Raw genomic sequence first — 16,255 nt, forward strand, 5'->3', positions numbered from 1 at the left:
ATTGTGCATTGAAGTATTACTTATATATAGCACCTCGTACGAGTTATTCGGACAAATTTCTCATCCATTATGAATATGGTAGTCGTTAGCAAATCTTTATCCCCGGTTATTAGTTTTTAACCTGTTGCTATAAATAAAAATGTAGTTCACTTCTCCATTTTACAGAATTTTTATTGGAACATTGCGTAAATTTCTCTAGAACACCACATTTTTTTCTATACATTCATGAAAATTAAGGCTTCTGAAGGGAGAGGTAATCGACTATCCGAAGAGCTTCTCTTTCTCCGGATTCGTATGCGCCTATTGTAGTTTGATACATTGTAGGATGTGTATGCTCTCCGGCAAAACAAAGAATCGGTCTAAATGTGTACGAGATTTGATTCCAGCGATAATTTTATTGTTAAGAGGCGGATATTACTAGAGAATGGACAAAAAAAAAACTTACTTGTTATGTATAAGAATAGGTTCGGCCATTCTCGCGAAAGCATCTGGGACGAATTTCACGGATTCCGGTGTCAGATACGAATAACTGCCACCCACCAATGGATCCGTTATCCAACTATGTCTGCAAACATGGTGTGATTAACGTTCGGCAATGCAGTTTGAAACGTTACTTTGTTCAGCAAGATTTAGTATCCAGACTCTGTTTTCGTGAATTTTATGCTAGGTTTAGGTGGTCCCTCAATTTTTTTTAATTGATAAAGATTACTCCTGAACTGTAGCATCATGTTCCGTTTTTGTGTTAATCATGTTGTGCTACTGCTGGTTTCCTTCATTTAATCGAAAAATTCGAATTCATGCTGTTCGTGCCAGCTGCTACCTCTAGTAATACCGTTATTTTCGTTAGTTTTCTTCTCCTATTTTATGAGTTTTTTCCTCGAAAAAAATCTGTGTGCGCTTTGTAGTGGTTGGCTCATTCAAACCTATGTACCATCATCAATGTTAAAGTACCCCATTTGATTCATTTCATTCCTTCATTTCATTTGACCCTATTTACAAACGATTATTCTATTTCGTTAACACATTTGTGAGGGTGGTACTGAGGACGGCGCAAAGCCGCTTGACTGAACCAATTACGTGGTGCTTGTCCCGCCCATTTTTCTTCACAGGCTCTTCACACCACTAGCACTGGATAGCTTGTGCTCCACAATTAAGATAGAGCATGATTTCTTACCTAAATATCCTCACCGGGTGTGGTATTGTCTGATCTCCAAGAGCTTCCCTTAGATGCTGCGTAATACCGTCAACAACCTCTTCGTCTTCAAGATTACTGATTAGGCCGGGTCCCTTACCTGACACCCATGCAACAAGAATCTAAAAAATGTTATGGAATCATATTTGAGTCATTACTTCCTGCAATGGTTAAGGAGTTAAAGTTTTCCCTTTATGAAATTTTTGAGAGTTGCGAAGTACCTTACCTTATTATTCCAGTAGAGAGGTTGAAATACTGGAAATGATTCTGCAAGTGGACTGTTTGATCGAAGCGGCGCTATTGCATCGATATCAAGCGGCCACCATGGTCTTGAATATTCAAGGAATACTTTCATCATGTTTCCGAATCCTGGAATACTGTTTGAAATCGTATTTTCACCTCTGGAAAGTGTTTTTTTTTCTATTTACGACTGAAGCAACAAACAAGTTGAGTTATCGATTTAATCAAATGATCAACGTGATGGTATTCCCATGGAGGCGTGTGTGTTTCTTTTACAGAAACACTCAATCCTCTTGAAAATAAAAAAAGGTAGACCTTTGACTATGATGTGTTTGTCTTATTATATTCTGTATTGGTTGCGTAGAGGAGAGAAACTTATTTTACAATTTTCATACATCCATACCTTGCTGGAGGACGCTAGGTTTGCGTCCTCCAGCAAGGTGTGGTTTGGTTTGAAAGCATATTTGAATAAATAACAAATAACAACAACATAAATAATAATAACCTAAACGAGAATATTTTTGCTCAATAGGAACCACCGGATATTTCTGTCCAACTGCGGACGCTTAGAATAGATTCGTCACGAAAGAATATACGAAAACGGAATTCAGGACAGAGACACGTGTTTTTGACTGGAAATGAGTTTTTTTTGTTTGTTTTTGAATGAGAAATACCAGTGAATGTGGATTTTTCTTACTCCGATTTTCTTTTTCACTTTTTTTAAACGCCAATCAATCTTTGGGAATCTTCAAGAGTAATTTCCACAAATTTCCATATCTCCGGAAGAGAGTGGAATACCGTCAAGACCTCACCTAAGTTTGCGATGGCATCAATTTTATGCGAATGAAGCGGAGGAGCGAAAAAGGAAGCATGATTCCTTTTCAAAAAACCGAGGGGGCATGTGATAATCACATGATTGTAGTGATGTTGCTCTCCATTTTCAAGGAATAATGTCGCTCCGTCACCTGAAATGAGCAAATACAACTTTTTACTTTTCAATTATGTTCTTTTTACATGAAAAGAGAAAGGTAAGAATAACAGTAATAATTAATGTAAGATTTTAAATTCACCTGAATACTGCACCATCTTAATTTTGCAATTCAACCTGATCCTCTCTTCAGGAACCTTCGATTTAATATCTTCAAGTATATCTCGAAATCCTTTCTTTTTAAGGGTAAGAGATGCCGGTTCATGGCTTCCATCATCCCAATCCGCAAAATTGAGAAGAGCCAACTGTAAAAGGTTATTTTAAACAATTCTACATAAATGTGTATTGAAATTAGTCTTGTTGTGGTTAAGAAAATAACTACCTGTTTTGTTATTACTTTATTTTTATTATTTATTATTTTAGAGCAACATACAACATGTAAAGTTTCTTAGATTTTAATTTTTGATGTCAATTTTAATTTCATCATGGTATTATATTATTTTAATGAGGACGTTTAGGTGCATCACGTTATAGAAATTGCAATTCTACTGAAAAATTTGATCAAACGCTAATAGAACGATGCTTATCTTCGTTATCACGTTGACAAAAACGTCATCGGACGGTTCTTTTTTGCCGAGTGGGACAACGATGGTGTTGGGAGACCTTATTAGGAGTTATCAAGTATTTGTGGTATGATAATTTGTTTTTTTTTTTCTTCGACGATATCTTCATGGATACGTCTGTACGGATACGATACGATACATTTGAATAATTGGCGTGAAGAAAAGATTGCAAGTCCCCATGCGGCGGTATGTAGAGGACCGCTTGATCGTCAGTATGTTAAAGGCATCACCCCATTAATCTCGGATGGAGCGGGTTTCAGGTGGGTTATGCCTGTAGGGGGTCGTAGATTATGGGTAGGAAGGTGATTCCGTCAATTTCTTCCTAATTTCCGTAAAAACGACCCGAAAGATGCGGCTTCGAGAGCCCCGGGCGCTATTTTCTACGAGTTCGACTGGAGCGCGCCAGCCTTGTGCACGAGCGGGATTTTCCGGGCGGTTGTTTACGCCAATTAGCGTGAAGTGGATGGAATCACCCACCTCTCCATAATCTACGACTCTGTATAGGCATAACCCACCTGAAACCCGTGCCATCCCAGATTCGTGGAGTGGTGCCTTCAACGTTAACAGGATCATAGAAAAAATACGCATCCCTAAAGATCCAGAGCGGGAGAAATTCTAATGGTTTCACTGAATCTCTTCAGAATTCGGCCTATTTTTAGCGTTGAGCTTCCAAAGCAGATGCAGATGAACGCTGACAATTTCGAATGTGAGAACCTTGTAACTACCATTATTGGGAATCTCTATGAGGCAAAAATACGTAAATGTTGCTTTTTTGCGAGTAATTTGGACGATTTTTGTACGTGAACACAAACAATTTTCTCACTTCTGTTTCGCACCGTAACTATGGCCCTTGTGGTCACCTCTGTCCTCTTATGTAATGAATCTGTTGGAAGTTTCCCGGGGAAAAAAACCTAACGAGATATTTCCTCCATTTACTACCTCTTAAGATCGGTTTTCGACAAAGGAGGCCACTTTAGCATGATCCCAAATTTGCGAGATAAAACCGATACCAAAATAGAGATAGAGATTTTTGCTCGCTCAATTTTTGTTGACTATTATACTCATGAATAAACATACGCACGTATGAATTCCTAAAAATTTCCTATGTTTTGATGATTTATAATTAACACATAAATAAACATGAACGTAAAGGATCAGCCACGTAAAAAAACATTGCATACAAAGAGATACGATCACTGGTAAATGTCAGATGCTCCTGCTTGGTCACCTTTTTTTCCTTATCAGTTAATATTTTACTGCGAACGATACCAAAGAAAGCTTATTGGTTGTAAGCTTCTCTTCCTTCTATCTACAAAATATTAAAGGGAAATTGAAATACGGAAATTTTAATGGCTAATTTGTGAGACAAACACTTGTAAAAGTAACATAAATCAAACGAAACGAAATCACTCTCGATTAGAGCTGATTTTTTTTCACATGGCACCGATTTTTTATTTGTTAGAGAAATTTAAATTTAGTTCGAAATAAAACTTATAAAAAGGGCTTCCTTACCTCGTTAGCAGGTGAAGACCATTCAATTTCGTAGTAGGTGAGATAGAATTGAGCAAGTCGGTCATAGATCTCTTTATCCTTTTCCCGATCCACATCTCTCTGGAAAATTTTAAAAAATGATATAGTCATATTCGTTTTTTTCTGACAGATAGAAAAGAAGTTCAAGTAACATTTGGATCTGAAATTTTTTGCTGTGCACCGACCTCTAAAAAGAACGCTTTCGATTAAATTTATTGAGGCGCCGGTGAGTAGTTTTCGATCTACGGTTGCGATCCATTGGAAACCTGTGGATTAATCCCAGTCCGAAACCACTCCAGGCCTTTTACAACACTTGTTTTCATCTGTTTCAACTAGCTTCTTTCACACTATTCATCCACTCTGCTTTACTATTTAGTTGTTATTCAAATGTCGATTCAAACATCGCTCGCGCCTGCCTAGCAAGGTTTTTCAAAAATGAAATTGAATTTCTCAAAAAAAATTTTGCCGCCAAAGACGCAAAATTGGTCAAAGCTTACCTTATTTTGAGAAAAAAAAAGAAAACACCTTCTATCAAAGTTCTAACGAATTTGAGATAGAATCGGACTAGAGGAGGGTAGCGGAAAAGAAGGGGAACGTTCCAAAGCACTGATAATTTTTGGAAGAGCTACCAAAATCATTCTGGATATAACTATGCTTTTTGTTCGAGCCGAAAAGCCTAGTCATAGTCGTCTTCCTGTTTTGTCAACAAACTTATTGAGCGAAGTTTTGTTGTTGTCACGGCATTTCAGAGTATTTGGTTAAGGCTCTACTATAGTTTTTCGTTTCTTCCATTTCGAGCAAGATGAGCGTTTTTTTCAGTCTTATGAAATTTACTTGTATTAAATTTATATTCGTCAAATTTTATTCTTTATTGATAATACTATCGGAATAAATCCTTCAACACTAAGGTAAGCCTTACATTTCCATCTATGTATGCTATGAGACCCAACAGTAGCCTAAGGATTTTCTTCGTTGGCGGAAAGGACGTTTGATCGGATAGTCACGTTCGATTTGATCACTTCAAGCTTTGAAGATGGCGATTTCGCCGAAACTTTTGCCAATAATAAAGATTGTAACAACCTCGCGTAAGGCTCAAATTAAAAACACATACTATAGGAAATAAATAGGAAGATAAATAATATGAACAATTATCACACTTCTTCCCCCTGTTGATTTCTAGCTTGAATTTATTTCTTGAAAACAGTTGAAACTTGTTTTATTGCTGAAAAGTTTCTGAGGTGATTTCACATGTGTTTTCGGGATTTACATTAGTAGAAATCTTGTCTAAAGAGTGGAAGAGGAAGAAGAGATAAAATGAAGAGAGGAAGTAAAAAAACCTAGTAATAATAGTAATAATAGTAGTAGTAAAAATAATAATAGAGGGTTATATATATATATATATTACAGTAAAATATTAATTCAAGATAAAATAAAGTTGATTAAAATACCGTGATCCATTGTTCGTAGAGTTCATGGAATCTTTCCGCGACGCTCACTTCACTTCGTTGCTCAGCTTCGGCTGCAAACTGCTCCTCAATGTCGCTCACGAAGTCCAACCAGCTTTTCACGAGTTCCCTTAAGGCTAACTTTTGTTGACGGCACTATTTTGTTTATGTCAACCACAACTCCATTAGAGTTTCTGTGTTCCCTTAAGATCCATTTAGTTTTTTCTTTGTCGCGGTTTTTTTTTTGTTTATGCGTCTGAAATTCATTTCTCCACAATTCTATGTACACATTTTTCCGAGCTTTCTGCTATCTTGACTAAAATAGATAGTCTAGACATCGCCAGGTTGTAGCATACTTTCAAAAGTTATACTTTTAGCTGTACACTTGTAAGAAGGTTAGAAATTTCAAGTAATTCTAATTTTTCACCTATTTGCATAGGGAACGTGCTTCGTAGCTCTCAATTTTCCACTGAGTTTATCGAGACCTTTGCAAAATGCACACTTTTCTCATAAGATCATTTAAAAAAGAAAAAAGGAAAAAAAATATTTCAAAAAAGTCTAACGGAAGCGTTTTTAGTGAGCACTAAGGAAAGACGTCAGAAAACCTGCAATGATCCGACATTTTTTTGGCTCAGACGGCTTTCGGTGGATTTTCGCTTATTTCCAATGTGATATATTGTGTTGTTTTCGTTTTTCATTTTTTTCATTTTTCTAATGGTCTTCCTCGTAAATTATCCATGGTCAATGATCCAGAGATGAGCAGTAGGAGGAATTATTCGGTTACTCATCGCATACATTCTAATGCTGCTCCACATAAAACCCATTCACTGTATGCTTATAAATGTACATAGCTTACTTGTCCAATCGTTGTCCATTGAATCCATACTGTACATTTCTACAGAACAAATCAAAATCTCTGATATACTGTACAGTTAGTTGCCTTTCGTTTGCTATCCGGAAAATCTCGTTATTTTCGCCGTTGATGAACTCAGCGCCGTGCTGTAGGCATCCATCTTCTGAAAATATTCTCAATTATTAGCTAGACAGCCTGGCTATTAGCTCAATAACATTAAAAAATAATCGAGCAATTTCTCCGCTTGTGATGGAATCTCCTTCAATTCTTCTACTTCTTCGCAAGGAAAAATGCTAACTCATCAATGATGTTTTGGTCTCCCGAATACAAACTCGTAAATATTAATGAAGAAGAAATTCTTCGAGAAGTTCTTTCTTTTTTTGAATTTTTGGTCTAGAAATTATGTAGACATAAAATTTTCTGAGTGTTTTTGAAAAAATTTCCAGAATACATAAGGGATAATAGAAATTATTTTCACTCGGACGTAAATAACTCATACTCTAAATATAAGTCTAGATATTCTTTTGACAAAAAAAAGGCTTTTCACAGAATTTATCTCCGAGAATATCACAAATTTTTGGTCCTTTTTTTCCCGCTTTATGAGTCTCTACCTGAAGAGTTTGCGCTTTTGTATAATAAGTGAGCTGAGCAATTAGTACGCAGTAAAAATTTTCCTTCCTTTTTCTTTCTCTGCACTTTTTTTTTCCAAATCTTCTAACCTATTCCTGCATTTTTCGCATATGCAATTTTTTACATGTTTGCCTAGCAATGAGTGTCTATTTGTTTATTTTGTTTACCTATTTGTTGTAATCTACTATTCGCAATTATTTTCATCTCAGTTTCGTTCAGTTTCAGTTCATCTCAGTTTTATCCTGCTTTTTGATCTGTCCTTCTTATCTATTTTTTCTAAAACTGTTTCTTTTTCCATATCTCTATGTGACCCTTCACCTTTCTTATCTGTCCCAGTACTTTCGTCCGTTGTTTTTTCTCGCCTCTATACCGCTCAAATTGCATTCATGTTTCGATTTTTCAACGGAACCCGACCCAATCCACCGATTGTTACCAAAAAAAATCACTTCGTCATTTCTTGCTAAAACGAGAACTAAAAGCAAAAAAACGAGAACTAAATGCCCTAGTGAGAAAGCATATCTAGCTGCCGACTTTATGGCCTATCAATTTTATTTTTAAAAATTCTGTTTAATTATGTTTCTAGCATTGCCATTCTTGATCGGGTTATTGGATGGATCAAAAGTAATGTAAGCTGTTATCGCTCCGCAACATATTTAAAATTGTGAAGTAATTAATAAAGGTAGCAATTAATTGAATTATATAGAATTATGGAGCGGTATGGTGCAGTTGGCAAGAGGTTCCAGTGTGTTTTCACAATTGATCGGATGTTCGAGTCCGCCCCAGTGTCAACCAACCTTTTCATTCCCCCGTAGTCGATAAATTGTTATCTAACTTGTCAGGGAGGATGAAAACCCTAACCTTAGACATTGGCTAGATCCCAGGAGTCATTGTAGGGCTTCACGCGCATTCACAAACCTTAAAACCAGCATGCCACGAAGGTATCCACGGGAAAATCTAGAGTTAGGTTGTAGATTGTGGGATCAGGTATGGTACCGCTCATCTCTCCCTGATCGCCGTAAGAAACGGCGTGGAAGACAGTGTTGTTTAAGTCGACTTCAGTTACAACGCGCTATCCTTGTGCACGCGCCGCATCGAAGTGCGAGCGGTAGATCAATGGAGTCTCTTCAGCAGTATATTCATGTAAAACCAATGAATAAGCTGTTAAGGGAACCGGAACGAGAGACATACAAGCACGTTCTAATGTATCTCGTAGGAAGTAAAGCGGTTCCCATGCCGTTTTTTACGACAATTATGGAGAGATGAGCGAAGCCACCCTCGATCCCACAATCTACATATCTCTAACTTTTTTCGCGGGTTCCCTCTCAACGTCAGATTCGTGGTGTCCTGCATATAAACTACAAGTTGAAATCGAACTTGTAGCCACTGAGGACTGATCAACGTCGTGTGTCGTTATCTTCATCACTTTATATAGAATTATACATTCTAAGGAAATATTAGGGCGGGTGTAGTGTAGCGGTTAGAGGTTCCGCTTCCTGCCCGATCGATCGGAGGTTCGAATCCGCCCTAGTGCTCACCAAGCCTTTCATCCCTCCGGGTTCGATAAATTGGTACTAGAATTGTCTGGGATAAAAACACTGACTTGACACATCGGCTAGCCACTGCAAGTCATTGTATAGGCCAGATACACGTTCGTAAACCTCAAACGATTCTGAATTGAAGTGAACGTGGTGGCGCATCCCAAGCGGATTGATTAACGCCCTTTAACTTTAAGGAAATATTAGAAATTATTAAGCTGGTAAGGTCAACTAACGTTAACGGAGCGTTAATCTCCGACCTTTTACGTACTGGCGCATTGGAATTTTGCTGACTAAGCGTATACAGACTGCAAGATCGAAATTCTGGACAAAAATAAGCTAACGCTAGAATTACTGTAGTGAAATGAATTCAGTAAGCTCACCTACCTACGCTACCTATAAAGCGTATTCCTGCTACGATGGATTTTTGGCACACACGCAAATATTTGCATGTATTTGGGTATCATAAACGTTTTTTTTTTGAAGAGAGGAAGGCGTTTTTTTTTTGTGCTGGACACTTTTTTTTGCATTTTCCTCGTAGAGAACATTTGGACATTTGGTATAGTGCTGTCATTGATAAGAGAAAGACCCTCTCCGAGGGTCCCACTTAGCGATATCTCCTTTGCTGATGGTCATTTAGGCTTGTAAACACGTTCAGCGGTTCACACCTACACAAAGAAGGGCAGTGAGAGTGATTAGCGGCGAATTCCTTCAGGATCCTTGACCTCGGTGAGATTAGCGACGACGCTTACGTCATTAGGAGATGTCAAACGATTAACTAACCATAAGGAATCGAATAAACTCGTCCACCAACACGACCTGCACCTTCGTATAGAACGTAATCCACGGAGTGCTTTTCAAGTACAGCGGCGGCAGATAAACCAGCGAAGCCGGCACCGATTATAGCGACTTGAGTCGGCGGCAGTGCTGACTGAAAGGAATATTTCAAATTTTGCCCACCTAAATTTTTATAATCAATTGTTTTATGCTTTTGGAAATGCCCGTTGGCATGAATTCAAGGATTCTTTTCTAAAAATGCCTTCTTTTTTCTGAGCGCTGCTATTTAACATCAAATCTTGAGTTGACAAATGTTGACGAAAGGTTAAGAAAACGAAAAATCTCATCGAAAAACCGTATTTTTTTAGAGAAAAAATTGGAATGTGTCAATTTCTTCTCTCTCTTGGAAGATATTTGGAACGGAAACACTGTCAGTGTTATCAGTAACTGATATTCTTACCCTAAATGGGACTAGATTTTTGAAAATAAAGAGTTGAATTTTTTTTTCTAAAAAAGTTCTATATTCTATGACACCTTTTTTCCCTCAAATCTCAAAAAACTTTTGACTGTAAATCAAGAAATTTTCCTACAAAATATGCTGAAATCATATATTTTACGTAAAGAAAAAAAAACGACATTTTAAAGTGAAACCATTGATGGGAGTTTGACTTGGTTTTGACGAATTGATCTTTTCTGGATCAATTCTGGAAATTTTGTTTTGTTGTCATTTTTTCATCTCAAAATTGCTGTGGTAGAACAAGAAAATGGGAGCAAAGAAAATCGAAAGGAAGTTCAGATTACACATCTCGAGTAGAACACAGAACCCTAGCGCTCCCCCCGTTATTTTCTTCTTTATTTATCATTTATTGTTTTATTTATTTATTTATTTATTCACATTTATTAATTTGCTTTTTTCATCGTTTCTTTATTATGGAACAGCAATAAAACATAAACAGGCTTTAGAAGTAGAATATTTGAAGTAAATTAAATATTTTTGCGAAATTTTCGCTTTCAATCAGCTTTTTTAAGTAAGCGCAGAGCGAGGATGGGTGTTAGTCTGGACCGTGGTCGGAGTTAGTGAGAATGTCATCCCACCAATTTCCAATTTTTCCCATACCTTGACATTAACAGTGGGGATTTTTAGCGCTAAGAGTTTCACGCGAATATTTCATTTAACTCCCTGCTACATGTAAAGGTGTAACTGCATTAATATAGGAAAAAATTGTCGATTAATCGCAGAAATAACAAAAATAGGTCGAAATAATGATCTTAGCAGCATTAAAGATTACCGTTATGCTTTTAACAATATCATGGATGATCTTGGAATCTAATGAATCTAGTGAAGAGTTCAGTGAAGGAAATTACTATTATTTCCGATAGTAAAGCAATAAGTACGAAACAATTTGTTTGCTCTCATAATTCCTATTGTTTTAAAAAATTTTAAAAAAAATTAAAAATTATGAGAGTATGGCAGTAAACAATGACAGTTGATTTAAATTATAAATAGTAAATATTAGAAATGTTAGCAAAAAAATTAGGTCTTTTAAGCTAAAATAATGGAAATAAGAAAATAAATAAATAATAAGAGCTAAAATAATAATATAATAATGGAATAATTCGATTCGATGACCACAAAATCGTTTACGAAGTTAATTTCTTAGGTTTTTTTAAACGATAAGATTGTTTTTTTTCTTAAAGAATATGAGCTAATGACGTGCATAGAAAAGGAAATCACGAGACGAAAGAAATGAATCGAGAGCCCGTTAAACAAACACCGCATCTATTTCCGCATGCGGAAATTGAAATGGACCGAAATCGATTCGGGTGTGAAATTTAAAGATATGCGGGTGGAAAAAAGTTCGGAAAAAAATTCTGGATTCTAGAACCATCATGAAAAGTGGGAAAAAGAAAAGAACGCACCATTCTGATCGGTAGCGGTGAAACGATTTGCGGTCGGATGCTATTGCTGTGTGCTGTTATCATCCGATCGTAAATATAGAGCAAACGAATGCGGTAGCAGTCGACGGAGGACCTACGCACGTATCCACCGACCGCCAAGGGTCACTCAGTTAGTCTTTGACATCGTGTGTATGTATGTATATTAGCGGCGCGCAAATCATCCGAGTATCCAGAGCCAGGTGCAGCGCGTTCCCGGTGGTATCCGCTCGCTATGGGCCACGCACGCAACGCTACACTACGCACCCCATAGAAATCATCGGAAAATTACGCACCATCGACGAATCGTAACAATTTTTGTTCGCACCGGCGGTGGACGAAGTTAATGGATGGCGTTGTTATTGGAATCATCGCCGTAATTTGTCAAGTATTAGAGAGTTTAGTCACGTGTGCAGTCTGTTCATTGACATATCGTAACCGCTAAATATGCTGTGAATCATGATCGAATCGAATTCACGTAGCTGATACGTCGTTCTACGTTCGCTCTCAATGAGCTAGAAGGACGCATTTTTTTTTAATTGGAAATGTTTCGCATTTTAAATTTTTTGGAATTCCGATATCTAATACAGGATTGAGTTTTTGAATCTTGTATCATATATCTGAATATTTTGAATTTGACTACTGATAATTGAAATTAATTTAATTTGATATTATTTTTGAAGGGTTGAGCGAAAATTTTTGGACATGATTTTGATGGATTTTCTAAATACTGTTTTGCTTTTCACCTTTTATTTCCTTCTTTTGCTTTCTGGAAAAAAAAGACCTGATCCTTTTTTCTTTTCAACGCCTTCACTTTTTTTTAAAGGGAAAGCGTGCATAGGCACATAAAAGATAAATCGTTATTTGATTAATTCGACCATTCTTTTGACAAAATCAAAAATAGTCGGTCAATGTTATCATAGATGAAATATGGAAGAAGGAATGGATTAGAAAAAAAAGAGGAACCAAAGAAAGAGGGAAAGAGCGAATGGAGTCGATTGTGCTTCAGTGAACGATGCCGAGAAGAGCTCTCATCTCTTCATTAACATGCATTTCAACGAATTTACACTCCATAAGTTGTTAAATAATGAAGACCATGTGAAGAAAAAATTGTTGGCAAGACACATATTTTATTGAAAATTTCATAGTGGTTAAGGCTTATGACTTAGTTGATTTTTTTTTCAGACAGGTCAACAGACAGGACAACATTAGGTCAAAGGATACAGAACGTACATGTTGAGATTTTTGAAGCGATGCCGAAAAGATGGATGATACGTAGTGCTTTTTGCGAGATTGTTCGACGAACTGTTGATCCGAACGATGAGTTTTTTCTGGAAAGAGAAAGAAGAGGAGAAGATTAGTGTATTTTCTTCCGGCGAAAACAGGTTCCTGTAATGCTTAGGCGGAGCAAGTTTGGCCGATGCAATCACATCGGCCATATTTTCTCTCTTTGTTTCATTGGAGTGGAGAGAATGGAATATTCGTTATTTTTTTTCACCAAATTTCAACGTACAAGTTTAATTGGGACCCATGGGGTTTCACGAAGCAACACATATTTCTCTCTTTTCTTCTTTTTTGTAGTGTTGTCTGTTAATGTCACCATGGTAACAATTAAGGTTGTAATTTTTTTGCTATTCTTATTCTATCGTTTATGAAACAGTGTTTGGAATTTTTCTTCAATGCTATGAAGTTCGCGGAGAATGTAAAGGGATCAGTTTTTTTTAATTTCTCACTTTTCTATTTTTGTATTTTCCTTTAATTTGTAATGGATTTCAAAACGATACTATCCATTCCGTGCCGGGAAATGATTGTTTACTGCAGAGCTGAATCTAAAATTTGTGAAAATTACATCTTATCTGGACCAAAAGCTTAGAGAATTTAAACCAACTTTATTTTTAGCTTTCTTTTTAAAGTTTAGAATTAAATCGTCTTTATAACCACAGTTTTCATCACTTTAAAGCCGGAATATAATAAAACAGCAAAGATCTTAAGATTTCGTTTTGATATCGAAATTGCTGACGTCATCAAATGAGGTGCTATTCTCAGACATTGCAGCTAAAAACAGTGTGCATATTTGTCTACTTCCCTGTTTATTTATTTATTTATTTATTTTATCAAACATCCGTCCATTCACTCGATCATTCACTATGTTTTCTTTGGTTTCGCTCACATTTTTCTTTTCATTATCCGTTCATCTTCTGAGTCGTCTGACCGGTCTCTTCGCGTTGCTTTTTTTCATTTCAATCATTCTTTTTTGGAAAAAAAAGGAAAATGTGAAATGCGCTAGTAATTTCACTGTTTCATGAACTCACGTGATGTTTTTGGGTACTAACCTGCATATTCTGAAGAATTCCGAGGAAGAAGAAAGGAAGGAAAAGAAGAACACCGTTTTTGTTTGAGAGATTTGTGAGTGCATATATACGTAAGTTAGAGTTGAGGGCAAAAACTCTGTTCCATGTTTTTCCCTTTCTCCTGTTCTTGTTTGGCACACTTTCTTTAGACGTGCAATAAGACCTCAAAAAAATTTTAATTTAGATTCTATGAATTGATCTCATAAGGACGAAAAATGAGTGAATGAACTCATTTCTGTGCCGACAATTATTTCTGTTACACTTTTCATTGCTTTTAGCTTCGTTTCGTCTATTTATGCCTCTCATAATTCTCCACAAATCTCAGTTTTTATTCTCATTACTTATTAGCTGTTAATTTAATTAGGTGTAGGACTAATCTATCGTTTATTATTTATTTACTTATTTATTGATAAGTGTTTTGATTTTAGTCAATAACTTTTCGCCAGCGTTGTATCGTAATCGAGAAATATGTACCTTACCATGAGAAATTATTTGTAGCTCAATGATTATCTCTCGGTTTTAACCAGAAAAACTTAAAAAATAAAATATCGAGTGAAGTTAAAGGGTGAAGAGCAGAAAGAGGTCCAAAACGTAAGAACATCCACGAGTGTGCTATTTTTTGGGTGATTTTTTTCACCCTATGCTAGTTTTCTTGCATAATCTGCTTTTTCTGCTGTCACAATCAATGTTCTTCCTGCTTAACGGAGCAGTAAAACCATTAATTGCCCGTCGAGCACCACATTTTGTTCTGCTTCTTCAAAATCGTTATCTATTATGTGTGATTAGCTTAAAAAATTATTTCTCCTTAACAATTTTTTCCCACGATTTTTCTTTCCCATTAAACTATAAATTAGGTTTGGTTTGTGCTTCATTTTTCTAACCACTCAAATTTCTTTATCCATCCTCTTCAAAATTCAGTTGAAGTCAAAGAGCGCAGTTTCGAAATTTCAGGTGGATTTTCGGATTTCTCTGGATGAGGACAACGGAATTTTATCAAAATGATTATCTTGCGATGTATTTTTTTACGAGAATCCAATCGCTTCTCAATCCTTCAGAACTAAGAAAATATTTTTTTGTTTTGTTTTCAAGGAAGTGCGTCCTTTGGCCACGTAATGTATTAAGAAGCTCAAAAGGCCAACTGGTATCATGTGTTCTATCTCTCGACTCTTCTTCTTCTTCTTCTTCTTCCTCTTTTCCTTCTTCTTCTTCTTCCTCCTCCTCTTCTCCTTCTTCTCCTTCTTCTTCTTCTTCTTCTTCTTCTTCTTCTTCTTCTTCTTCTTCTTCTTCTTCTTCTTTTTCTTCTTTTTCTTCTTCTTTTTTTAAAATGTGTAGAACCAGCCTCATGAAAAAAGAACAGCTAATTTTCAATCCAATTTGTTTTTCAATCCTTTCGAAATTAATTTTTCAAATATTTCTTTAAAAAGGACAGAAATAGTGCAGTAGATAGGAGATTGAACCATGTAAACGCATTCCAAAGGGATTTCCTAACGCAGTGTACTTTATTCTCCATGTTTTATTACAGAAAAAAAGAGCTACTCTAATGATTTTAAGGACCACCTTCCAAAAAGGGGCGACTGTCCTTCCTTCCGTTTTTCGCTCAGTTGATGTTATTGACCTTCGCAACCCTTTGATAGCATGTGAATGCGCTTTCAAACGTTCTCTCCTCGTTCTCATCACACTTTAAAGGAATCTCAACGTTTAAGGCGATATTTTCCTTGAAAGAAGTTCATTCCATATGTTTGTCTACCTTTGTGCTCTTTTTTTTGAAATCTCTAAATCCTTTTGATCTTTTCACATTTGGAGTTCCTATACATTTCTTTATATTTCTATTTCCATTCTTTTTCTATAATTCACCCAGTACCGCTATGTATTTCCTGCTGCAACCAAGAGTTTTTAAATATCTTCCAATTAGTAGTTCTTTTTTTGTTGATAGTGTTGCTTTCCGCAGACAATTGAGCGTTTTTAGTTTATTTCTAGCTTAGAATTTATTCAAAACATGTGAATGAATAGAGGGAGCAAATTAAATGAGTAGATGTTGATGTCAATAAACAAAGAAAAACAAACATCATCAGAATGAATACAAGCAAATTTTTTAGCTAAATCCATTCCTGCTAAAACTGTATTTTCCCCTCCCAAAAGAATTTGGTTTAATTCAATATAATTTAAATTTGCAAATCAATTCCACAAATGACCCTACAAATATTATTGTGCCAATC

At 36.1% G+C, this 16,255-nt stretch overlaps 1 protein-coding gene across 3 annotated transcripts; it reads right to left on the reverse strand.

Moving 5' to 3' along the window:
• Nucleotides 1–232: 232 nt before the first annotated feature.
• Nucleotides 233–15,383, reverse strand: RB195_013441 (uncharacterized protein; the record flags this gene model as incomplete). 3 transcript variants are annotated; one of them, XM_064203253.1, is made up of 12 exons in its annotated part: nt 233–359; nt 446–565; nt 1,175–1,314; nt 1,419–1,561; nt 2,245–2,397; nt 2,503–2,665; nt 4,496–4,594; nt 5,962–6,088; nt 6,815–6,974; nt 9,760–9,907; nt 12,922–13,019; nt 15,179–15,383. In XM_064203253.1, the coding sequence occupies 12 exons, from the start codon at nt 15,381–15,383 to the stop codon at nt 233–235; spliced, it is 1,683 nt and encodes a 560-aa protein (XP_064059134.1). The 3 variants fall into 3 exon arrangements, with proteins under 3 accessions (XP_064059134.1, XP_064059135.1, XP_064059136.1); XM_064203254.1 differs by lacking the exons at nt 12,922–13,019; nt 15,179–15,383 and adding an exon at nt 11,674–11,736; XM_064203255.1 differs by lacking the exons at nt 233–359; nt 446–565; nt 1,175–1,314; ... (6 more) ...; nt 9,760–9,907; nt 12,922–13,019 and having other exon boundaries at nt 15,042–15,383.
• Between the last annotated feature and the right edge of the window lie 872 nt (nt 15,384–16,255).

The sequence above is a fragment of the Necator americanus genome, chromosome V, assembly GCF_031761385.1.
Source record: "Necator americanus strain Aroian chromosome V, whole genome shotgun sequence".
NCBI lineage: Eukaryota > Metazoa > Nematoda > Chromadorea > Rhabditida > Ancylostomatidae > Necator > Necator americanus.